Source organism: Lissotriton vulgaris, chromosome 4_1 (assembly GCF_964263255.1).
Source record: "Lissotriton vulgaris chromosome 4_1, aLisVul1.2, whole genome shotgun sequence".
Taxonomy (NCBI): domain Eukaryota; kingdom Metazoa; phylum Chordata; class Amphibia; order Caudata; family Salamandridae; genus Lissotriton; species Lissotriton vulgaris.
Window position 1 is genome coordinate 31,930,432 of NC_141691.1, and position 26,923 is coordinate 31,957,354.

The 26,923-nt window shown below is 43.6% G+C and overlaps 1 protein-coding gene across 1 annotated transcript in view; it reads left to right on the forward strand.

Moving 5' to 3' along the window:
- The window catches only part of LOC147718278 (nicotinamide N-methyltransferase-like), a 69,520-nt gene extending 46,440 nt beyond the window's left edge, over positions 1-23,080 (forward strand). Inside the window, exons 2-3 of the mRNA XM_086966675.1 lie at positions 3,781-3,988; positions 22,382-23,080. Of these exons, the coding sequence (XP_086822801.1) occupies positions 3,781-3,988; positions 22,382-22,817 (644 nt within the window). The 3' untranslated portion in view covers positions 22,818-23,080. The remainder of the gene's footprint in view (positions 1-3,780; positions 3,989-22,381) is intronic.
- Positions 23,081-26,923: the final 3,843 nt, after the last annotated feature.

Here is a 26,923-nt window from a genome sequence, read left to right on the forward strand (position 1 = left end):
CTGGGCACTGCTGGAAGTCCTATCCAGCCACCCCTCCTATGCCTGGGCACTGCTGGGGGTCCTATGCACACCCCCCTCCTATGTCTGGGCAATGCTGGGAGTCCTGTGCACACCCCCTTCCTATGTCTAGGCACTGCTGGGAGTCCTATCCAGCTACCCCGCCTATGTCTGGGCACTACTGGGAGTCCTATACAGCCACCCCTACTATGTCTGGGCACTGCTGGGGGTCCTATCCAGCCACCCCTCCCATGTCTAGGCACTGCTGGGGGTCCTACGCACACCCCCTCCTATGTCTGGGCACTGCTGGGAGTCCTGTGCACACCCCCTTCCTATGTCTGGGCACTGCTGGGAGTCCTATCCAGCCACCCCTCCTATGTCTGGGCACTGCTGGGAGTCCTATCCAGCCACCCCGCCTATGTCTTGGCACTGCAGGGAGTCCTATACAGCCACCCCTACTATGTCTGGGCACTGCTGGGAGTCCTATCCAGCCACCCCTCTTATGTCTGGGCACTGCTGGGATTACTATCTACACCCCCTCCTATGTCTGGGCACTGCTGGGAGTCCAATCCACACCCCCTCCTATGTCTGGGCACTGCTGGGATTCCTATCTACACCACCCTCCTATGTCTGGGCATTGCTGGGAGTCCTATCTACACCCCCTCCAATGTTTGGGCACTGCTAGGAGTCCTATCCAGCCACCCCTCCTATGTCTGCGCACTGCTGGGAGTCCTATCAAGCCACCCCTTCTATGTCTGGGCACTGCTGGGAGTCCTATCTACACATCTCTCAGATGTGAGCAATGTACCCCAACATTAATGGTGTGTGTGCGGTTCGTATCACTATTGCAATGGTGACATACACAAGCGCGTAACGCACCGTACCCCATCTTTAATGGAGTGTGTGAGGCTCGTATCTGTCTTGCAATGGTGATATACGCGAGCGTGTAACGCACCGTACCCCAACTTTAATGGCATGCATGCGGCTCGTATCACTATTGCAATGGTGATATACGCCAGTGTGTGATGCACCATACCCCAACTTTAATGGCGTGAGTGCGGCTTGTATCACTATTGCAATGGTGATATACGCAAGCGTGTGACTCACCGTACCCCAACTTTAATGGCGTGTGTGCGGCTCGTATCACTATTGCAATGGTGACCCCGGTATGCGAGCGTGTGACGCACCGTACATGTACACTTCCATTGTTGCAGTACGTTGTACTCACCGTCTGCGCTGTCGTCGGTTTCTGTGCACCAGGTCATAGGCGTACAGGACAGGGATGACACGGTCGATGGGGTTCATGGCGTGTCTGTCGCGTACCGGGGTGCGGTTCGGACCGGACTCTGCTTTTACGGTAGTTTTCAGCTCCCGTAGCAATAGAGTCGTACGGAGGGTCACCAAGACGAATCGTACTTACTGGGCCGTAAACTGCTGCCTGTTTACGTACGGACAGCGCGTACAGCATAACCCAGATATGTATCATATGTTTTTTTGGTTCGTATGGTGTTTGGTACGAATCGTATGTTGAAATGCTTTGGGTTATGATCGTACTTCATCGTACATACGGAGATAGTGTAGGCGTTTGAATCGTATGGGAAAAACGGACGGTACTGCGATTTGTAGGGGATTTTACCAGATCGGAATTGGCCCCATGATGTTTGTATACCAGCAAGTTGATGGTGGATCTCAACGTATGGGAATAGAAAAAATACAATTGCAACAAGTATCCATTGGGGAGAAATGTTAACTAAAAGGAACAAACGTGTGCATCAAAGTGGAAAGCATGTTTTCCATCTCTACTCAAATGTGAGTACCTGCAATGTATTTATTTCATGTTTATGCAGTGATAAACAAAGGCTGCCTGTAATGTAATGTAAAAGTTTGCCTTGATAAAGATTTGCAAGGGCTGGAACACGTGGCCGGCACCTTGCTTGAAGTTTATAATATTTCAATAAAATTGCAATTAGCTTTAAAGAAAAAGATTCTCAAGCGGCCACCCTCATTATATCTGGGAACAGCAAGAGAATAATACAAAATAAGTCAAGCTTATTGGGACTCACAAAGCTTGCTAACAAAAGCAAAATTAAAAAGACTCCCAAGCTTTCCGAGGAAAGAGAATGAAAACGTCTAAGAGATTTGTAAACAAAACAAGAATTACATTATGATCTAGGAAACCAAAAATAAATAAAGACCCAGTAAACTGATAGGGAAAACCAGGACTTGTCCACTAGTATTTATTGACCTAGAAATTACAAGACTACTTACTGTGACATATTTCATATCAAAACCCATTACTTCCCACATCCTTGATAAACTATCCAAAAATAGTGTCACTCCTAAAAAATAGTTTTTCTAATCAATGTCTTTAACCCCTTGCATGTTGGGCGAATTTTCATGCTGTGCAGGAGTTTTAACAAAGGGTGGGATTTGGACACCACGGGCCTTCGTGTGCACAGGCCCACCATGAAGCAAGGGGTTAAAAGTTTTGTAAATACCATCAACCACAAAGACTTCCCTGATTAACGCTACTGTGGGCTAAAACTGGTTTCAGATTAATCTCTCACCACCCTCCAACTAGTATGTAATCATATCCAATGAATTGAATTGGAGAAGTCTAGAAAAATACCAAATGTCAATAAACAAGTGATACCCCCTTGTTGAAGAGCTGTTGATCTTAGTTTAAAAAAATGGCAAGATAAAAATCAAGTAAACAAGTGAGGTCCTTGCACATTTCAACTATAAATTCAAGGTAGTTTTTGAAAGGCTTTTCCGACTCTCACCCTTTACTGACCTCATCCCTGCCTATGTTGCATTACTTTCCTTGTGACTCTACCCTAGTTCTTCCCCTCATACTCCTCCTCATCCTCTGCACCTCATTTTTACTCATCTAACTTTAAGAGCAGCTTACCAGCTCCCATTTTCCTCCCACATCTACTGTACACCTGCTGGTTAGTAAACTCAGTCAGAACAGGACATCCATCGGATTTGATAGGATTTGTATTTCGGTGGACAAGATATCCATCACTGTATCATGCTCGCTGATATCTAAATTAGGTCCTCAGTCCTCTTCTGTCCCCCTCTATTGATAGCTTTCCCTACCTAATTGTTTTCCTTCTCTAACACATTCCGCTACAGAGGAAACACTTCCATGAACAGAGTCTATCATCATGACCACTCTATCCAGACACACTACGGGAGCTCAAGAGTTCAGAGCTTTAACTGATGAAATGTGTCCTAATATTTCTGAAGTGGAATCTCATTTAGTGTACCATAGCACTATTGCTATACTGTCTGTCATTCCCGTTATGACACAAATATACCTCTGAACACTTATGACTAGGCTACCCTTATTGGCAATAATCTTTCTGAAGTGACACAATTACATTCACTAATTCTACCTCAGAAAATGATCATGTACACCCTTGAATCCAAGCTCAACCCTCACCTGTTCTATTTGTGATCCTTTGACAGGAGAACCAAAACCCACTAACCCACACTGAATATCACAGCTGCAACATATGCAAGGAAGGGATAGCCTCCAACGTCCTCACCATCCAAACACTGCAGATGAGTTCTACATAAGACACTGGAGACCACAACCTAGATCTGGGGAGGTTATGAGGGTCAAAGGAGAGCCTGAGAGGTGATATGGAAGACTCATGTGACATGAGAAGAACAAACATGTAACATATAAATGAGATGATGTTGTACTGGACATTTTAATTGTTTCTAGTTTGCTGAATTTGAACTCACTGAAGCATAAATGTTTATTCTAAACAGGTAAAGTGAAAGGCGACTCAGTGATTGTTCTTTCCATTGGGCCCTATGTCCACTACCCTCTTCCAATCTGTGAATATTTCAACGAGATTACCTTTGCCTGCGCAGACGACAAGTCTATCCAAGAGGTAAAGAAATGGTGGAAGAATGAGCCTGATGCCATGGATTACAGTCACGCTATGAAGATGATTTGTGCTCTCCAGGGAAGTGGGTAAGGAGTTTGCTCCACATTAAAACAGCCCTGCTTTGCTTTTCTATTACAAGGGGAAAAGTTTAAGAAAATTAAGATTTTGACATCTCAGTTAGAACTGTAAAAGAAGGAATACAATAAGGAATAATCTTTGTGCTATACTTCGGATTCAACAACTGAGTTACACATATTCGGTGATAAACCGATGGCTCACTAGGCTTCCCTTGGTTCTGTTTTGTCATAACTTACTTCATAGAATAGCAATTTTAAAAGTGTTCATCTAGTTCCTCCCTCTGACGTGTACCAGTATATATACCACAACATGCATATGCTCAGACTGTGCAAAATCTGTTTCACACAAGTGGGAAATGAGAGGATGTTTTAGATTGATGCCTTCCTCATTACTTTACAGTGAACATAAAATGAATATACCTCCCCTCTTGGCTACTGAATATTTAAGGGATTAGGAGATTACCATGTTATGACTCTTTGTTTGATGGTATGCTTTTTCACTGGATTAGACATCTAACACTTGTACTTGCTTTCATGCATCCACCTGTCTTATGACTTGCCCGTCCATCATTTGGAAATACGAGGGTCCAGATGAGTGCATGTTTTTTATCATCAACATTGTCATCATGTTTTGAAAAATGTCAATGATAAAAGAAGTGTGCACCTCTTATTTTAATTGTTTGACATTAAACTCATACCAATAAAAACTGTTTATAGACCTCTCCATGCACAGTCAAAGTTTAGACACATGGTGTAGTGTGAAAAATAATACCTGGCAGTCTTAGAACTCCCAAACCTATCTCTCTAAAAAAAAAAAAAACTGACAGATTTTGTTTTTGTTTTTTGTCCTCATCTCACCCTAAATCAGTGAAGGTTTAGCAAGCCATCTGTGATCAATATGGGCGCCCTTCGACGCACTGCCTAGATCTATGCTCCCTGGGCTACCTCTTGTGGTTGAGGTCAGGTATAATCATTGGACCAGAGAACCGCCACCTTTATACTAGGAATTTATCAGCTGTAAATGTCTTTCCCAGTTCAGGAGGGAGAACCAAATGTTGACCCACTTCCCTAACTGATCTCCTGATCCTTGTGGGCGATGTTGAATATAGCTTTTACCCAGCTTTCTCTATTTGGGGGGTATCGGGTCTTTCCATCTTAAGCAAATGTCTCTCCTGGCTATAATGATCAAATACAGTTGTAGGCCTTTATCCAACTGAGAGATCACCTCAGCGGTGGAATCGTTCTTGCCAAATATGACCAGGTTAATGTCCATTTCTAGATCTATGCTAAAAATTGCAACTAATATTTCCCTCACATTTTTCCAAAATAAAAATAATTATGGATAGTCAAAAACATGTGTAGGTCGTCAGCCTTGTCGATGTTGCATCTGGGGCATTTGGGAGTAGGAATTGGGGCAAACTTAGCAATTTTGGCAGGTGTAAAATAAAGCCATTTTAACACAAAAAAGTGGTTCCTTTTTAGACTTGCTTGTTTTTTATATTTATACAGGATTTTAAAGGACGATTCAAACCTTTCCTCTGCCGCACAAGCCTGAGGAAGGGAATTCCACACATCGGATTGGGCCGGGATCACTCTGTCCTCTGCCTCGAGCAGCTTTGCATCCCAATAAGCTATTTCTTTTTTCCTTGGATACGGGTCTAAAAAAAGCTGTTCCAGCTCCCAATCTCCTTTGATCTCACCCTCTTCCGCTTCATACCATGATCTCAATTGTATGTATTTGAATCTTGAAAGTGTGGGACCAGTCTTGGCAGATAGGTATTCCCAGGGAAGTAAACCGTCCAAATCTACTAATTCCGACCATGTCTGCAATCCTGCACCCTTTAATGGGGCCCCTAAGCTGTCTTTCAAGCACACTGGGGATCCAGGAGAGTCCCATATTGGGGCTAAGTTAGAAAAATATCCTAGCCCCCAGACTTATCTCAGTCTATACCACGTTGACAAGGCAGCTTTCAAGACCTTTAGACGTGCTTGTTTAAAAAATCTGAGCCCCCCAAATTTAAACAGGAATTGACCTTGCCCATTATCTCCCTCTGCAATGGTAATTTCCCTCAAAAGGCTACCCCACTCAGATTCAGCCGGTGTTGTAAGCAACATTCTGATGTTTTTAAACTGAAATGCCATTAAGTACCAGTTAATATCTGGTAAAGCCAAGCCGCCTTTTAGTAGCTTCCTTCTCAGTTTCTTCCATGACGGTCTTGCGCTTTTTTGTCCCCATATAAAACTTCCAATCTTCCCCTGGATTTTGTTAATAGCTTTGTATGGAAAGGTGAGGGGGATGGTATCAAACAGATAAGTCAATTTGGGGAGGATTGTCATCTTTACCAAATTGACCCGCCCATAAATAGACAGAGGGAGGTTTTTCCATCTTTGAAAGAGGTACTCTATATCTTTTTCAACCTTGGCCAGGTTTAACATGGGGATTTTCTTTAGATCTTTTACAATTTTGATCCCCAAATACCTAAACTCCCCGCTTTCTGGGCCACCCCTGTACACTGTGTTCCAACACATGATATCTGTTTTAGCCGAATGGGAAAGATAACTTGACAGTGTCCCAAACTCTCGCAGCAATGTCTCAATCCAAGCAATGGCAATATTAGGATTGCTTGTATATATAATGACATCATCTGCGTAGAGAGCTATTTTGCACAGGTACTGTTGTGATTTAAATGTACTGATGGTATTGTCCAGCCTGATCATTTGTGCCAGGGGTTCAATCTAGATATTGAATAGAAGAGGGGACAGAGTACACCCCTGCCTTGTTCCCCTCTTTATTTCAAAACTCGGGATCAGGGAACCATTTTCCAAGATTTTCGCTGATGCCCCAGAGTAGCATTTTATTAAAGTTTGTATAAATATGGGGCCCATTGCCACGGTTTATAATACCCCCCCAAAGGTATCTCCAGCACACTCGTTCAAATGCCTTAGCGGCATCTAAGGCCACTACTGCTAAAGGGTTGTTCCTCCTTTCAGCCAAATCAATGTTGTCAATCAAGCTTTGTGTTTGCTCCTGGATAAACCTTCCGACCATAATACCTTTCTGATCAGGATTAATTAAGTTTGATACAAGCTTTGCCAACCTCCCTGCTAAAATACCCATAAAGATTTTATAGTCGGCATTCAGCAGGGAGATTGGTCGGTATGAATCAGCCAACAACAGATTCTTCCCTGGCTTCAATATTAAAACTATTGTAGCCTCTTTCTAAGATCTTGGAATGACCCCGGAAGTAGAATAAACTGAGTTGAACAGAATCTGGAGAATAGGCAAAAGCACATCACTTAACAATTTATTGATTTCCTTAGGGAGGGAATTAGGTCCAGCAGCTTTCTTGTTTTTTGCTCTCTTAATTTGAGTCTTTATCTCCTCCGCCGAGATGGGTGTTTCTAGCGATTCTTTATCTGTTTTAGTAAAGACAGGCATGGACTTGTCCCTAAGCCATGAGCTAATTGCTTCTGGGAAGGTGTTATTTCCTCACTATATAAGGTTGTAAATAAAGAACGAAGACAATTCATGATATCCTCTGGGTTGCTAGATTTTGTTCCTACATTGTCTATGATAAGTTCATTGATATCATTTCTTGCTTGGTCTACTCTTGCTTTCCACGCAAGCAAAGCTCCAGCTCTCTCCCCATACTCATAGTTTTCCATAGTACGTGCTTGACACTGGGCCTTACATTTCCCATCCAGAAAAATCCTTAATTTTTGTCTTGTCTTCTCAAGATCTTCTTCTAGTTGCACAAAGCACCTAGGGCTGTCCTGGATCACTTGATTTCTTTCTCTCTCAAGGTCCGATATTCTTTACCTCAAGAGACTGCAGCTCTTGTGAATTTTTCTTATTTTTTATTCTTATTTGGGTACCTAACATCCCTCACAGATTAGCTTTATAAGCATCCCAGATTTGAGCCATTGAACTAGAACCCATATTAAACAAAAAAAATTCAGTTGAAACCGCTTTTACTGGCTGGATAATATTTGTATCCGTCAAGTGGGCTCTGTTGAGATTCCACCTTGACTGTTGAGAGGCTCTACTTGTGGTGAAAGTAAAGAGCAAACGGGCATGGTCCGAAAGATGACTGGGTGCTACAGAAATATTTTGGATCTTATCGAGGTCTTGTTTGTTAATTAAGACATAATCTATCCTTGCCAGATGGTGGTATTTTTTAATGTGGAAAGTGAAGCCCTGTGAGCCTCCCATCTTCGCTCTCCATACATCCACCATATTGATATTAAGGAGAAGATTCTTCAGAACCGTTCTCGGTCTAGGAGATCCAATCACCCGACTGTGGTTGGACCTATCCATTACTGGATCAAGGCGAATGTTAAAGTCACCCCCAACAATCATTGGAGGCGACGCTAAAATAAGGTCATCTTGCAATTTAATCAAAGAAGAGGGGTCATCCACATTGGGTCCATAAAAAGAACTACATGTAATTCTTTCACCTTCCACTTCTAAATGGCAATGATCCATCTTCCTGATTGGTCTGTTAGGACTGATTTTATCTCACATTTAAGACCCCACTTAACCATTATTGCCACCCCTCGGCAATGCACCATTTGCTGGGAGTGGCAGAAACACTGTAGCCAGGATAGTTTAGCAAAGATGTTCTCAGACTCTATTTGGGTTAAATGTGTTTCTTGTAGTAGGCAAACCTGTACTGGCAACATCTCTATATATTTAAAGATTAATCTTTGTCATCTTGGGCATCTTAGACCGTTTACATTCCAGGAAATAAATTGGATATTAGGACCCTTCATTTGGTTTTTTCATCTAGTCTCCCCTACTTAGCAAACAACCTTTACCACACTGTATAGATAACCTGTGAGATGAGAATTTGTTTTCCTTTTTTTTTCTTCCCACCCTACCACCCCGTGCCTCCCTAACCCATTATCCCTTGAGGAACCCTACCTACCAAAAAAAGGCTGAGTGCCTTTTCGGGCATTTCCCCCCTCCGGGCTTTTAGTAAAAAACACATTTTAATGTAAACTTAAACTGGCGGCTTGGCTTGAGGCATGTTTAAACTTCTATTTCACCCCTTTCATACACTTCCCTCTTTTTCAAGCTTTATTTCTGCTATTAGGGTATTGGCTTCTCGTGGAGAGTGGATCATGTGCATGTGGTTGTTCCACATTACACACAATGTCGCTGGAAATCTCAGTTGAGCCCTTGCCCCAAGTCCATTTAACTCTGGCAACCTCTTATTTGGGAAATGTCTGATCTGATAAATAATGAAAATAGAGATTGTTCTGCAAATGCAGAGGAGATGGCACCTTCCTTCAGAGCTGTGGACATAATTTGTTCTTTTACTGAGTAAGACAAAAAATTAACTAAGATCTTCCGGGGCCTTGACCGCCCAGGGTTCCTTTTGAATGGGTCTCTATGGACTCTCTGTATTTCATAACTTAGGTCAATTCCCGAGTGGTCCTTGAGCACTGTACGTTTCAAGAGCGAGATTAAAAAGCCCTTAATATCATCCCCTTCTATTGCCTCGGGTACATTCATAACCTTCAGGTTATTCTTCCTTGTGTGGTACTCCAACCCCTCAAGATCATCATTAAGCTTCTTATTTTGCACAGACAGTTTCCCCAACTGTGATGCTGTAGCCTCTATAGCAGTTTTGATAGCAGTTTTGATCTTGGGAATCTCTTCCTCAATTGCGTCCGTACGTGCAGTAACTTCTTCCAATTTCTGAGCCAATAACTCGCAAGAGGACCGAATTGCCACTTGATTGGCTTCAGAAACTAGGAATCTATTAGCTAAATCGGCTTTGTTTACCTCGGAGACTGTAAAGCAATTGGTCATCTCCTCTTTCAGGGCCAGTAGAATATCTGCCAGTAAGTGAGAGATTGAAGGTGTTACTTCTTTGATTACCAGAGAACGGGTGGAGTCTTCCTTTTTCACTTCTTCATTCCGCCCCTCTGCTAATGTTGCTGACAAATCTCTCAGATCTGTTTCTAGCCCATGGGTTACTTCCAATTGCTGATCAAACATAGCAAATCTGTTGATAAGAGTTATGTCTGGATGTACTTCCTGAACCTGATTAGACGTGGGTTGGAAAGTAAGTTCTGCCACTTCGTATTTGCTGGTGTCACTACTATCCATAACGCTAGATTCAGATAGTGTTTTCTCTTTTTCATTCAGACTGATCTCAACAGGCGTATTTTGTGCTATAGTGACAGCTTGAAGCTCGTGGAGGATTTTGACTTGAGCTAGGGTCTGTAGGTATAGCTGAGGCTGAGGGTTTTTAGAAGAAGTAAGGGACATAACTTGATAGTAAGATTTCAGAGATGGTGTTATTCTTACTTTGGTATCTACACTTTTCTTTTCTCTTAGTTTTGTCTTATTCTTATGTGCTTTAAAAAGAGCTGGGGTAACTGGTGGTCCTAAATACCCCTCCTGTTTAATCTGTTTGCTTTTCCTGGTCACAGTGTTAACTTCTGCAACGGGGGGGGGGAGACACGCTGCAGAATAATTGAGTGGGTAATCAATTTGTTTGAGACAATGTGTGCTGCTCTAGCCTTTAGTGAATATCTAGTAGGTTGGAGGGCCAAAATACCCACTTGTACAGATGTTCCACTCTCCATACAGTAAGCAAAGACCTTGCCTATTATGTCCCTCTCCACATCCATATCTACCTCAGCAATTTTACTCTTAGGTTTACCCTTTCTTTTTCCAGCAAGGTCGAACAATGGAGAGTCAAAGATTTCCACCGCTGCCCCCCAAGAAGCAGCTATCTTTAATCCCCAAAGCGTGTCACGAGTTTCACCCAGAGCCTCCTCTACAGAGAGACTTGCCCGTTCCTTCTCCGCCTCCAATCTGCCTCCCTCTCCCAGGTAATACGACCTCAAAATGCCATTTTTACCTAAACTCAGCCTTTGCTTCTGGCCAGACCGCCTCAGTTCTATAGCGGCTCTCCCCCACCTCCAGCCCACTGTCACCATTAATGTCTCTCGTTCTCATGCTGTTATCGGCTCGCTTTCAATCCTCTCGTCGGGAGCCTCCAGCCGCGTCTCCTTCACGCAGGCAGAGCAGCTCACACAGGAAGACCAGCAGCGGGCTCCTCCGCACTCTCCCCGTCCTCTCCACAAACGCCGAATCTGCGACTGCTGATGGGGACGCCCAGGAGAGCGCCGAGGGAGATACCAGCGGAGACCCTGATGCCGACACCGCCTATACCGAATCCCCTGACCGAAGGTAGGTCCAGACCATTATCAGGAGGTTTCCAGAGGGAGGTATTCAATCTTTCTGCCTCAAATCATGCCACCGTTAGAGCCCGCAGCCGTTTCAGTCAGCTGCTGCCATGTTCCTCCCCCTGACAGACTGACAGATTGACAGATTGTTAGAAATTAGGACTCACATTGGCAGAGGTATATTCCCTGTCAGAGAAGGGACCACAAACCTAGTCAGGGTAATTCAGGCACACTCCCTAAATTAACCTGTGCTCACCCTCTGGCAGCTTGAGCAGTCAGGCTTAACTTAAGAGGCAATGTACAAAGTATTTGTTCAACACTTCAAACAGTGAACAATGAAAGGAAAAGAGAAAAATCCACACAAGGTTAGCAAACCAGAGCTTAATTTAATCAGCAAAATGTTACAAAAACAACAAAAATTCAGTAAGAAGAACCATAATTATGAAGTTTTGAAGAATAGCTGCAAATATAGTGCTTAGAAGCATAACGTGTCAACTTGGGCAAGCTGGTCAATCCAAAGGTTCAGGCCAACCAAAATGGAGCATTGGCAGGATGCAGGGACCAACCTTGTCCTGCTAAAAAGGTACCTTTGTTGGAGGATTTATTGACATTGAGATGCGAGGAATAGGGAGGTGATGCGTCAGTTCCAATCCCTAGGATTTGTGAGCGATGCTGCATTTTTCAGCTGTGTCGTCATTGTGCAGCACTAGACTTCAAAACAGGAAACAAGCACACAAATCCTTGGAGTCACTTTGGGTTTCAAGTGTTGAAGGTCCAAACCTTCTTACCCTGGCAGAGAGGGCAGCAGACATGTCAGCCACAGCAGGTCCTCCAAAGAAGTCCAGCACAATGACTGTCCATTAGTAGCCCTCTTCCTGCCAGAGTATCCACAGGCCCATAAGTGTATTTAGTTGGTAGGGCAGGGGCAATGTTCCAGCTCTCATAACCAGTAGTGCCTTTGATGTGTGGGGCACTTGAAAGAGGGGCTTTTGAAGTCCACTAACATTCTACCTTCCAGCCCTGGGTTCCAGATTCACTTCAAGGAGTTAAGCAACCCTTTGTGTCGGAGAATGTCAAAGCCCAATGAGGTGTGTTAGCTCCTCCCTCCATCCTGCCCTGAATGACTCATGAGTATGTTAATGGCCCATCAGACACATCGAAGCAACCTTTGCATGTGGCTGTGTGGAAGAAATGCACAAGCCCACCAGTTACCCACCCCATATGTGTATCATAGAAAGGCATCAGGCACACAGAGGCTAAGAGCAGAAACATGCCAACTTTATATAAGTGGTATTTTTAAATTTGTAATAATAAATCAAACCTTACTGTTAATGGAGGATTTTTATTTCAAATCCATATGTACCAAACATGACAGGTCTATTCTTTCTCAATCAGAAATGGCATTGATTAAATGTAATAAGGAATTTACAATGTTAACCCAGGAGAAGTGAAGGCCTCAAAGTAGAGAAAATAAAGTTAATTGTGAGTGTCTCACTGACAGTATATGTAAAGCTATAATGTATATGCCCTACCTTTTACTTACACAGAATCATGCCCAATGGGCTACATGAGGTCTACCTTGAGGGTGCCATAGTAGTAAGAAAAGGGGGGTTTAAGTTTTGGCAAGGGATTTTAAATGGCAAGTCGACATGGCAGTAAAGTTGCACAAACAGGGTCTGCATTGGCAAGCCTGGACACGTTTAAAGGGCTACTTAAGCGGGTGGAACAATCAGTGCTGCAGATACATTACTGATTCAGAAAAGGGGGTTGTGATGAACAGAGTGTCTGAATTAAGCAGACCACTCTTACCCAGTCCAAAGATCAGGGCTCGATCCATCACCGTTTTTCAGCTCACTGCACCATCCCAGCTCAGAACTTGGCTATATGCAAATTAGTCTGACCCTGGCCCAGTGCATCATGGGAACAGGGCAGACCAAACTACCAAGCCAATTCTTATACTGGGAAGGAAACATTTTCTCACATTTATCCTCCTCTTTTAGAGGCACTGCACCCAAAGACTGGGGAATTCATCGCCAAAATGAACTCTCTCTAGATGTAGGACTATGCTTAAAGACAATTTCCAAATTACAGGAGAATGGCTATACATTCTGGTGTAGGATGTCCCATGAAATTCTACAAAACAGCAGGTGAGACAAAAAGGCTCAATTAATGTTAAAACATGATAACATTGTAGAGGTAATGCTGTCAAACAAAACAGGCATTTTTCAAAGGTTACATTGCAGAAACTTGATAATTTCACCACAGGATATTATACCTAAAATCGGTCCGGGGGAATTAAGACTTATATTTAACATAACTAAAGAATATCAACCAATGATATTTTGAAACCGTTGGGGCTGTATCATGATGGGATTTTTGTAAACACACTATATGGTTGCTCTTTGCTTTTCTAAAAACATTGATACATTTCTTAAAGTTCTCTGTTAGCCTTAATGCCATTTTTTTACAATCTATCTCTAAGTTTCCCATCGGTCACCTTTGTGTTTTATATAGATCAACAAAATATACACACTGAAAACAGGCAACCTAACAATATTTAGGACTAGAACTTTATCAGAAGATATTTAGGCAACAATTTTCAAGGTGGGTAACATAGATGTTTTCTAAATGTGAGGTGCCCAAGTAAAAAAAAAGCTGATGTCATTTGCATAGGTAGTTGCATTAAGTTTCCAATGAATCTATATTTTAGACTTCAAGGTGTGATTGAGGGTAAAATGGTTGCTGGTATAGAAGTTGGCTGACAGATCCAGTCAGATGAGGAGACAGGGTTAATCTTTATCTGCGATCAGCAGAGCATTGTCTATGATTTGTAAGAGAGGTGTCCTGTGCTACAGTGTGTCTTAAGCTGGATTGGTGCAGGGAATAGCTCTTGTTGGATTTATATTTATCAATTATTCAATTGTCAACGGTTAGGGGATTGAAGGTCCAGAAGTTGATATATCAATTAATCAATCAGCATTCTTATAAAACATGACTACTCACCCATGAGGGTCTCAAGGCCCTGGAGGTGTATAAGTAATTCAGTAGAACAGCCAGTCTTGAGGTCCTTCCTGAATTGAGGCTGTGGTAGTGATTGCCTGACAATGTCCTCAGGATTGAGTGATGGCCCTCCGGTGGTGGTTTCTTCAAGAGTGGGAATGTTATCAGAGATTATGGGACAATTATTTGATTAAAGAATATATTTACAATGAGTAGGTTTGATATCTTTATGGATATGGCTTTAATGGATTTGAGGATATCAGTGAGGTCCACAACAGGCAGGACTTCGAAGGAAAGGAAATACAGCATAGAGGGGTGGGTGGCATAGGAGAAGAAGGCTTGGTGATGTCAAACTGTTTACAGATCAACTGCTTGAAGAAGAAGTTAATGGCTTTGCAGGTGCCTGTGGAGTGATGTATTAGAGGGTAATTTTTGGGATTGAGCAAAACTTGATAGTCTAGAAGAGTCATCAGCAACTTGTAATAAATGGGGTCCTTGGTGTTTAGTAATAGACACAAACCTTGTAAGGTGAACCATACAAAGTCACTAACTTAACATATACTTAACCAAAGGCAGTTTGACATAAAAACATCAGGCTTAAATTAGAGGCTATATGTAAAGAATGTATGCAGCAACTTAAACAGTAATAAATGAAAACACACCAAAATAAAACTCTAAATGTAAAAAATGTAATTAAACCAAAATGTACAAATTCAAAAAGTAGATCCGTAGTTCTGTCCAAAAGCAATCTGCTCTGCTTTGAGTAGGCGACAGTATTTTCTGCCCTTGCTCACTCAAAGTAGAGCATTGTTTGCTATGGCTTGAGGAAGGCGGCGTCCAACCCTGGGACATTGCCAGAGTAGCCCCGGTGGGTGGCAATTCCCAGGGCTATCTAAGGCTCCAAGAGTGATGCTGCATGGCCTGGTCTTTCTCTTCAGGAGGAGGTTGTGCTAGGGGTTCAGTCATGGAAACCTGTCATTATTTTGTTGTTTTCCCGGGGCTAGGGATGGTGACGGCACCGGGGTCTGCAGGAGGGTCCACACATCCCCCCAAATTATTACCTGGAAAGCCCTGGAGAGGTGGTGGTCCCCGGGGCTAGGAGGGTGTCCAAGACCTTCCCTATATTAATTAAATAAACAAACCCAAGAGAGTTTGTGGTCTCAAGAGCACAGGGTTGCCATGCAGGTACTGTAGTGTAGTTCCTAGTTTCCCACTAGGCCCTGCGCATTGGAATAACATAAACAGTAGTATCGACGTAGAAGTGCGGATCTTCCAGGCCTCCACTGACTATGCTAAACTTAATTGGGTTTGTTACCAACTAGCTCAGAGGTCACTGGAAACTTTCTTGACTGAAATAGGAAGTGATCAGTTTCCCTGGCACAGACAAGAAGGGATTCAGTTTTCCAACAACAGTGCAACATGACAACTTTGCTCCTCAGATCAAGAGTCAATCTCTAGGGTCGTGTGAAACAATAGACATGTATTTCACTCACTCAGGTTAGTGCAGTTTACTTTCACAATATGTAGAGAACAGAGAGACGGGCGTTTGTCAACAAAGGGTTAACATTTATTGAACAGTCTTTCTTCTCGTACAAGAGAAATGTATTGCCACAATTGCAAGACTTGTTATTATAAGAAGTACGTACAGTAAGATAAGTATTGCGAGATAATACTGTAAAAGCATTGATATGGTTTCTTAGCCATACAATGGTTTAAAAGTAATAAAACATATATACATTCATATATACATTAGGCTAAAATACTTAACTGGTGCTTCTAACTACGCCTACCCCAGTGTACCTGACCTAAGCCTAATACGTGGGAGGGGAGTAAGTAAGTAGCTTTAGTTTAAGTTGGTTTTGCCAAGGTTTGCTTCAAGAATTCTCACTAAGGGTTTAGTCAACACCATACCTCTGAATAGAATGATGGAGGTCTGGTATCTCCTTCAGGGGGAACTCGGTATCCCAGTCACCCGCGAGGGTAGACCAGAAACGCTGGAGCTGGATTTCTCTGCAGGAGAAAGGCAGCGTCTCTCTTCAGCGCGTTGAGGAGGAGGAGGGGGGACAGCGTCCTCGGGCAGCTGGCATCTGCTGGGCTTTTCGCAGAGGGACGGCTGTTCAGCTCCTAAGTTCACCACACCATCGTTCGCGCTTTAGCAGCGATAATGGTATCAGCGGCTTGCATACAGCAGCTTCATCAAGCAACGGGCAACAGGCTATTGCTTAAGGCAACGTTGGTAATATTTATACCTGAAAGGTGCCTGGTCTGACGTAAGTTTGCTGGACATAAGACGTCAATTAAAGATGTCACTAGGAAGTGATCGCTATCAGTTGCTCATTAGAGTTCCATTACTAGTCAAAACACAGCAAGCGGGGATTTCCAGGTTTGCTGAGTTTTTATCTTGTTGAAGAACTCGGAGTGTTAATCTCGGAATCTCAGATAGTGACTTCTGCTCTGTCATTGCACTAATTGGTTGCAAAGGAAGTGGCAGAGAAAACTATTCTGGAATGTGGCTCTGTTCGTGTGAGGCCAGAGATGACTTTCTGAATATTGTACTTGAACGGTTATGCCAATATAGGGAATAAATGGATTTATAGCCGAATAGGGGCATAAGGTCACAGTATCGATCAGGATCCTAGATAAGCACGCAACAGTACCCCCTACATACAATGTTTTATTTAAGTTAAGCCCTAGGAGGGTGGGAACATGTGCCCCCCTCCATTATTAAAACAATCCCACCAAGACCTGGCTCCCCTCCCGGGATTAATGTTGTAGAGAAAGGGGCGTGGTCTGCGACCACCTCTCAGCAACTCACTGTGTGGGGCTTACTGGAGGTAACAGGAGGGCTGGGGTATAAGGTTTACATGACTCCTGAGGGACCTTGGAGGTCAAGAAGCCAGCTTGGTACCTCCTGTATGTTCTACACAGTGGAATCATGCGAGCTGGTTGGAGGCCGATCCCCCTTTGTCCACCACTCTAAAAACAAGACTACTAGTTAAAGAAGCATTAGAAATTCACTGAAAAAAACACATGTAATAGGAAAATTATAGTTAGGCTGACATTTTACCTGTACAAAACCTGTCAAATTCAGCTGTTATAGTTAGCTGACCTAACTATAACTCACGCCCCTGCAATGCACTGCTGATGATTTCACATATTACATCACCCATGACATGGTCAGTGACATCACTGATGACATTTCAAAGGAGAAGGCTATATGTCCACCAGTGATGGCTTCTTTATAGACACCGAATGTGTCTGAGATGTTACTGCACACCCTCCATCCAAATATCAGAGTTTGACTAAATAGAAGCTAAACTCTAAGACGTTACCCAACTCCTGATCTCTATTGCTCTCCTGTCTGGCTGTAGATGTAAGAATAGACAGTGAAGTATTGCTGTAAAGGGGTTGATTCTTGTACATGGATATGAGATCGGAGGGCTCCCTTAGAATTGGCACCAAGGACTTGGACAGCAAGCTTGATTTTTTTAGCTATTGGTTCTTTAAACTGATTACTGACTTCATTCTTGTTAATATTAGAGGCCAGGGGCCTACTGGTGCCTTCTTCCCGAACGATTACAGCTTAATGTCCCCCCCACAGATTCTTCATTTGTTAATTTTCAACATGATAGTGAGTGTTGATTGTTGAAGCCCTCTGTCAGTGAAGAATGATGACAGAGATATGTTGACTAGTCCCAGGGCCAATAAGATCTGAGGCCAATGAGGTCAGGGCTGCAAAATCTACAGGCAGTTCTGAGGGTGCATACGATTTCCAGAAATACCTCCTAATTGAACATTTGGTGGAATCAGTTAACTGTCCTACAGTACGAGTAAGTGACTCATAATGGGTCTCTCCCTCCTTTTGTAGTGATTTATCCTGTGCCTGCAATGCTGCTTTCCAGTTAACCTGGGATGATTTCCGTCCCCCCCTTCCATGCTGAGACAGTACTTGTTTGAGTTTTTAAAAGTTTGAGTGGGGGCTCATGAGTACCTTGGATGTCTCACAGAGTGGTTTTGAATTTGCATTTGGTGCAGGAACCCCAACCAGAGGCTTGGGCTAGTGAAGCATAGTGTATTGCAAAAGATCCACCTCACCTCCTGCAGTGCACCTGGTTAATAGACGAGGAGCACAAGCATGCTGAAAATGTTAGCATTATGCAATCTGCAAATTGAGAGGGTGAGCCCTTATTGTTACTGTTCTTCTGGTCTCCTGCCTTAAAAAGGCACTATGTTCTCACTGCACCTGTATAATCCTAAACACTCCTGTAATTCATCAGAGATGAACATTGAAGGTCCTTGGTAAGCAGAGAACCAAGCTCTGAACAATTACTGGGCTGCGTGTTGTAGTTCAGAAGAGCGGTGCAGGAGAGGAGGAGGAACCAGCAGAAAATAAATCTGCCCCAATTTCTTAGAGCTCCTGAATACGTTGGCACAATTGCTCTGTGGAACTGGCTGCGGGGGGGGGGCATATGCAGACAAATCTGCCAAGTCACCGCACCCGCTGCCAGCCCTGTTTAGTTGTATGTTTAACTGCTGTGCCACGCCGCTCAACACACTGCACTTCCAAGCTCGTGGGAAGGGGTTGATTCTGTAGCATTTTTGGTGTGGTAAGGGTCCTCCTCAGGAGGAAGCGGAACCAGCCTAATGCTGCCTGCTTCTGCAACCATTCAGAAGAAGCCCACAGCTCTGTCCATTACCTTCACCTCCACTTGTACCCATCTCTGCTCCTTGTCACTTTCAATAGACTTTGCCAATTTAAACCAGTGAATCAAAATCGACTGGCCTCAAAAAAGCTGCCCCTGCTAGATTAACTGTTTGGCGTGTAACTTCAATCCTACGACAAAGTATTTGACAAACCTTAGAAATTCCCATAATAAAAAAAGTTTATGGTGACCTTACAGTTAGGTTCACAACTTACACACACAAACCCATGAAAGTTCAGCATCTCACGGTAGAGTTAGCTCAATAAACTATAACACAATTCTCCTAGATTTTGTGTTTCATTCAGGGTGAGGTATTTGAGTGGATGGAAAGTTTTATTGATGCGATGGAGATGACTGCTCCCACACAATGGGTGATGTAGATAGAAGGATCACTGTAAACATATCTTGCAATGAGCATATTTTAGTAATGATGGACCTTTTTCACTTAGCCTATATACAGTATTCTCTTTTATGTCAAGCAAATCTCTAACTCCAAAAAGCAAAACTGACACCAGCATTTTTTAATGGGAATTTAGGGAAAGCAGAAATGCAATGAAAGGTGAATGTACTAGTAGACAATAAATCAGTGATACTGATTGCTCTAGAGAAGTGCAGGATAGAAAGTGCAGAGCATAGGCTCTGGAAGCAGCCATCTTGAAAAGGTTTATACATTCTTCCATAACAGCTATGACGATGGTTATCTTTGCATTACAAACCATGAGTAAGCATGGGCTGAAAATTCATTCCGCTAGCGGAATTTGGGATTTTCCGCGATTTTGCGATCCGCGAAATCGCGGTAAAATAAGCAGCAGGTTGAAGCTAATTTTTTGTAACCTTTTACTTCAACTTGGGCACCTGCAACCTTTAACTTCAACTTGGGCACCTGCTGCTGTAAGCCTGTAAGTGCTTCCTGGCGCCTCGTTGCCTACTTGCAACTATTCTCTGACCCTGCTCTGATTCTTGAAGCAGGGTCAGAGAATAGTTACAAATAGGCAATTAGGCGCCCGTCACGAAAAGTAAACCTCAACAGGAAGCACTGATAGATATAAAAACAAGCATTTGCAATGCAAGAGGTCTCGCATTAGGAACGTTTGAGCTATTGGTCTTGTAAATGACAATTGTGTTGGTTTTGAAAATAGCTAAATTAATAGCTTTACCATTTACAATGCCAATAGTTATAACTTTCCAAATGTGACATGTTTTGTATTTATGATACTTAGATGTATTTATATTACAAATTAAAATAGCTTTTAATTTTTTTAAATAATTAATACTTAAATAAAAGTGATTTTAATTTATAATGGCAATAGCTTAAACTTTTGTAAATAACTTTTGTGAAGATTATGTTCAGTGTATGTTATAGTGACGAAAATCCAAGAACAGAAGTGAAATATTAACATCTTTTTGTGACATTTGTAATAAAGCTTGAAACATTGAGATAACATATTTGAACCAGTTGTTGTTGAATGGTTGCTCAGATTGATGCTGGAGTGGTGCTGAGTGGTGCTGTGGTGGTGCTGAGTGGTGCTGTGGTGATGCTGAGTGGTGCTGTGGTGGTGCTGAGTGGTGCTGTGGTGATGCTGAGTGGTGCTGTGGTGGTGCTGAGTGATACTGGGATGGTGCTGAGTGATGCTGGGGTGGTGCTGAGTGGTGCTGTGGTGGTGCTGAGTGATGCTGTGGTGGTGCTGAGTGGTGCTGTGGTGGTGCTGAGTGATAATATGGTGGTGCTGAGTGATGCTGTGGTGGTGCTGAGTGGTGCTGTGGTGGTGTTGATTGGTGCTGTGGTGGTGCTGAGTGATGCTGTGGTGTGCTGTGGTAGTGCTGAGTGATAATATTGTGGCACTGAGTGATGCTGTGGTGGCGCTGAGTAATGCTGTAGTGGCACTGAGTGGTGCTGTGGTGGTGCTGAGTGGTGCTGTGGTGGTGCTGAGTGATGCTGTGGTGGTGCTGAGTGGTGCTGTGGTGGTGCTGAGTGATGCTGTGGTGGTTTTGAGTGGTGCTGTGATGGTGCCGAGTGATAATGTGGTGGTTCTGAGTGATGATGGGTGATGCAGAGGGCGGTCTAACAAAGGGCAGAAGGGCAGAAAAACAAGGGAAAAACGAGTCTAACAGAGGCCTCCTGAATACGTTGGCACAATTGCTCTGTGGAACTGGCTGCGGGGGAGGGCATATGCAGACAAAAAAACAGTCTAACAGAGGACAGAAGGGCAGAAAAAAAGGGAAAAACGAGTCTAACAGAGGGCAGAAGGGCACAAAAAACGAGTCTAACAGGGGGCAGAAAGTCACAAAAACGAGTTTAACAGAGGGCAGAAGGGCACAAAAAATGAGTCTAACAGAGGGCAGAAGGGCACACAAACAAGGGAATAACAGAGGGCAGAAGGGCACAAAAAACGAGTCTAACAGATGGCAGAAGGGCAGAAAAACAAGGGAAAAATGAGTCTAACAGAGGGCAGAAGGGCACAAAAAACGAGTCTAACACGGGGCAGAAGGGCAGAAAAAACAAGGGAAAAATGAGTCTAACAGAGGGCAGAAGGGAAGAAAAACAAGGGAAAAACAAGTCTAACAGAGGGCAGAAGGGCACAAAAAACAAGTCTAACAGGGGGCAGAATGAATCCCGCCCTGCGTGTTTGTCCACGAAGATGCCACCTTTTTGTGCAATACCTCTACTCAACTGGAGTACTTTCTACTGTCTAATCAATAAGTGCTCCCTTGTTGGCTAAATGTATAGGGGCAGATTTACAATGCGGCGCACCATGTGGCAAAAACAGCACAGATGCGTCACGCATCTGTGCCGTAAAAGCAGCGCATTGCTGGAGCTGCGTCGCGCTTACGATGCAGCTCCAGCAATGCTCTGGGGGGCCCTATCTCCCCAATGCTGCATCAAGCCTTTGACGCAGGATTGGCCTAAAAGTGACTGAGTGAAATCTTGTAGATTTCAATCAGCCACTTTTAGGAGGCCTTCCTGTGCAGGAACGCCCTCCACTGCGCCGGAACGCCTCCTGATGGCGCAGAGCTTTACAACGTGACGCATCTCTCAAATGCGTCACATTGTTAATACCCAGCACCATGGCGCATCTTTTGTGCTGCCGCTGCGTCACAAAAGTGATGCAACTGCGGCGCAAAAGAGGCGCAAGCCCCTTGTAAATCTGCCCCATAGTGCTTTAACTACACTGTAGCTGCGTAACGGGCCAGAAGATGGTCACTGGAGACAAATCTTCTGGCCCGTTATGCAGCTGCAGTGTAGTAAAAGCACTATACATTTACCCAATGAGGGAGCACTTACTGGATTAGCCAGTAGAAAGTACTCCAGGGCAAATCACAAAAAAATCTGCGATTTTGCGGGAAAAATCTGCGAATTCGCTGATTTTTCTTGCGATTTCGCAGGGAAATCCACGAATGCGCAGAACTCAAATTCGCTAATTTTGCCCATGCTTAACCACGAGTCAGTCAAAAATTAAACGCATATTAATAACCTTGTATCTCTTTGTTTTAGTGAACAATGGATTGAGAAGCAACAGATGCTACAAAGAAAAGTCAAAAGAGTCCTGAATTTTGATGTCATGAGCTGTAACCCTTTGTCTCCCATTAGCCACCCCCAGGCTGACTGTCTGCTCCTGGTACACTGTGTGGAGCACTTTGTCACAGACAAGAAGTCCTACTGTAAAGCTCTTGAAAATATCTCTTCACTGTTAAAGACTGGAGGACATCTGATAATGATTATGAAATTCTATGCAACATTTTACATGTGTGGTGACTACAAGTTTCCTGTTTTCTGCTTGGATGAGGATATCCTGAAGGAAGCTCTCAAGGGGGCTGGTTTTGTCATTGAGGAAAATCACATTTGTCCTCGTAAAACAGAAACTTTGTACAGTATATCTGATTGTCAATATTTTGTCATTTTAAAAGCTCGCAAAGAAAGAAAAATATAAATTAAAGTAAATAAAGAGTAAACTTCCAGGAGGCAAACTGATTAAAAATTGGGCTCGGATTAGCATCAACCTATTAAAATTGTTATTTTCCCATGAGGTATTTTCTTTAAAATTATATCAACTTCTTTAAAATTGGAGTGAAATGCTGGTAAAATATGAAAGTAGTCCATCATGCTGGACATAGTTGAGTAATCATAGTGAGTAAAACTGTTACTGATTAGTTGTTGCATAAATACAATTAATAAATAAGGTTGTCATCCTAACTCCTGGACGTGACTTTCTTTTCAAGAACTTCTAATTCCTGGTGTTTTGTTTTTGTTTTTAAACGCTAAGGATCTGGATCCTCGTGCAGCAATTATATTCATAACCCTGATCCCTGTCTGGATTCCAGTTTTCAGGATAAATATGTCACTATTCCACTTTAACTCCATTTTTATCTCTGAAAATAAAATTACATTAGGGGAAGTTGAGCAGGGTGACCGTGAATTCATGTTTTCTTTATATTTATTATAGAAATTAAGAGGTCAGTTTATTCTGCTTCAGTCAGTGGCACATGTTGAAATTCACTATTTTCAAACACAAGGCTTTAAACATAAGACTTGAAAGAATTAAGGAAGGAGGAAAAGTACCGAGGAGGTTTTCAAGAGTGATCCAATAGATCCTTTCATGTTTGTGCATTCTGCTCTAGAAATAGCTCAGTTGAATCATAGATTGCTGCTCCCAGCCCCTGAGCATTGATGGGTAAAGTTGAGACCTTCCACAGGTGATGGCCAGCCCATGTACTTTAGATATTCTCCTGATACAGATTTGGAACAGAGTGACACCAATGGCCACACTGAGGGTGGGGCCTTATCCTGCACAGCAGATTACTAAATACACATTGAACCCTGCAGCTCTTAGATCATGGTGAATCAAGGACTGGATGTGTAGAGGGACTGCCCACAAGTGACGAATAGCCTAGGTACTCCATATTTTCTCTTGATACAGACTGGGAACTTGCATCCCTAATGGCCACAATGTGGTTGGGCCACACCGGGACAACCCTCATTGCTGCCACAGACGACATCAGGCACCAACTAGACAACGGCAAAACATCAGCCTTCATCCTCCTGGAACAGTCAGCGGCCTTCGACACGGTCTGCCATTGCACTCTAAAGACACGCCTCCTAGAAGCTGGAATCCGAGAGAAGGCCCTATACTAGACCACGTCCTTCCTCTCTGGCAGAACCCAGAGTGTCTGCCTCCTGCCTTTCCGATCCGAGGCCCCCAATATCATCTGCGGCATCCCCCAGGGTTCATCCCTCAGCCCGATGCTGTTTAACATCTTCATGGCCTGCCAACATGACCTCAACATCATCTCCTACACCGATGACACCCAGCTCATCCTCTCTCTCACCAAGGGTCCACACACCATCAAAACCAACCTCCCTGAGGGAATGAAGGCCGTCGCCAACTGGATGAAGAACAGCCGACTGAAGCTAAACTCGGACAAGACGGAGGTACTCATCCTCGGCCCCATCCCCTCAACCTGGGACGACTCCTGGTGGCTGACCACACTGGGAACTGCACCAACGCCCACCAACCATGCACTCAACCTAGGATTCATCCTCAACTCCTCTCTTTCCATGTCAAAAGAGGTCAACAATGTCTCCTCCTCCTGCTACAACACCCTCTGCATGCTACGCAGGATCTACAAGTGGATCCAGACCGAAACAAGAAGAACATTGACACAGGCCCTCATCAGCAGCACACTGGACAATGGCAACGCACTCTACACAGGAATCCCAGCCAAACACATACGACGAATACAACACATCCAAAACGCCTCCGTCCGACTGATCGTCAACGTCCCCCGCCGCAGCCACATCACCCCCCAATTGAGAGACCTACACTGGCTCCCCGTCGACAAGAGGATCACCTTCAAGCTCTTCACCCACGCACACAAGGCACTCCACAACACCAGACCAGCTTAACTGAACAGCAGAATCAACTTTTACTCCCCCACCTGACAGCCTCGCCCTCGCCGCTGACCCCAACATCCAAAGAACAACCACCGGAGGTAGATCCTTCTCCCACCACGCCGCCAAGACCTGGAATACCCTCTCTACCCACCTACGGCATTCCCAAAACCTGCTCACCTTCAGAAGGCTCCTCAAGACCTGCCTCTTTGAGCAGTAGTTGCTCCCCCACCCCCAGCGCCTTGAGACCCTCACGGGTGAGTAGCGCGCTTTACAAGTACTCTTATGGATTGATTGATTGATCCTGCTATTAAAGCTTACTGGACATCAGTTCTACATCTCTGCCTAACTCCTGGACATGACTTTCCTTTCAAGACTTCTCATTCCTGGTGTTTTGTTTTTGACTCTAAACCTAAGGATCTGGATCCTCGTGCAGCAATAATATTCATCACCCAGAGGCCTGAATGGTTACCAGTTCTCAGGACAAATGTGTCAGTATTTAAATTTAACTCCATTTTATCTCTGAACATAAAATTACATTAGGGGAGGATAAGCAGGGTGACCATGCACTCATGCTTTCTATATATTTATTATTGAAGTTAAGAGGTCAGTTTATTGTGCTTCAGTCAGTGACACATATTGAAAGTCATTATTTTCAAACTCAAGGCTTTAAACATGAGACTTAGACGTATTTAGGAAGGAGGAAATGTTATGAGGATGTTTTCAAGATTGATACAATAGATAGTGTCATGTTTGTGTATTCTGCTCCAAAACTAACTCAGTCTAACCAGAGATTGCTGCTCCCAGCGCATGAGCACTCTGGGTGCATTGGGAGCTGCCATAGGAGATGGCCAGCCCATGAACTTCAAAACCTCTTGTGATACAGTTTAGGAACAGAGTGACACCAGTGGCCATACTGTGGCTGTGGCCACACCCTGCACTGAAAGCTCATTGAACTTCTTTCAGCCTGGAGAACGATCGGGATGTGCATGGGGACGGGCTACAGGTGATGGACAGCAAATGTACTTCAGATTCTTCCCTGCAGTTAAAGCTTAAGTTGTACAAATCCACCTTTATCACAGCCTACTGTCCATCACCATTGACTCTGTCTAACCATCCTGCCTCCCAAACCAGATGTAGTATCTGAATTCTGCTACAAGTTCACAGCATCGTCATCACTCAGACCCTCCAATCAGTCCCTGTGATCTAGTGGTGCATTTACATAAATTGACCTTCTTCTTTTTTTACAAAATTTCCAAAAATGTAATAGATCACAATCAGTTAATAATTCCAATTGCATAATCTTTATTTTGGTTGAAGCCACTAATGATGGCTTTCTCTTTCATTACCCATTCAAAGTCATGTTTATTTTATACTTTAATAACGTGATCAAGCCGTGAGGTGAAACGCGTTGTTTGTTTTTGCTGCCAATTACATTTTCAAGCACACAGCAACTCCTGGTGTGTTGTTTACGTGTTTTCCTGATGGGAGAATGGTTGGATAAAAATATATATATATATATTACCTACTGGCGGTCGCCAGTAGGTATATATAGTTAGGATTTTTTCCCTATGGGATTTCTGAAAATTCTATGCCTAATAACTTTTGCGTTCGTGGACGGAATTGGCTGAAATTTTCAGGAAAATGGCACATTTTGTTTCTGAGCAGACCTTGAAAATTTGGGGGGGTTTTGTGGAGGGGGGGCCGAGAAAAAAGGGGGGTCCCAAAACGCCTTTTTCCCATGTTAATTTCCATAGGGCGGTTGGACTCACTTTTAGCCCGAACGGCTGAATGGATTTTCACGAAACTTGGCAAAATTGTAGGGACTGTTAGCCCGATGTGCCTTTGCTAGGTCTCAATATATGTGCTTCAGTGGATTTTGAGAAATTAACGTTTAAATCAAGATATATATCTGTAACAGCGCTCCGGGCAGCTATCCGGTTAGCGAACCTTTCGCGTAACGGAACTTTGCGATGAGAAGCTGATTGGCCCTCCGGTGTCTGTCAACATTCTAAACAGTCCGGAGCGGCCGCCATCTTGTCTCTCGGTAGGATCGAGAGACAAGAGGAGGCCAAAACAAAGGGGGAAATTACCATAAGGGGGCATAGTAGATCCTCGTTGACCCCCTAGGTTTTATGTGGAGGTTTT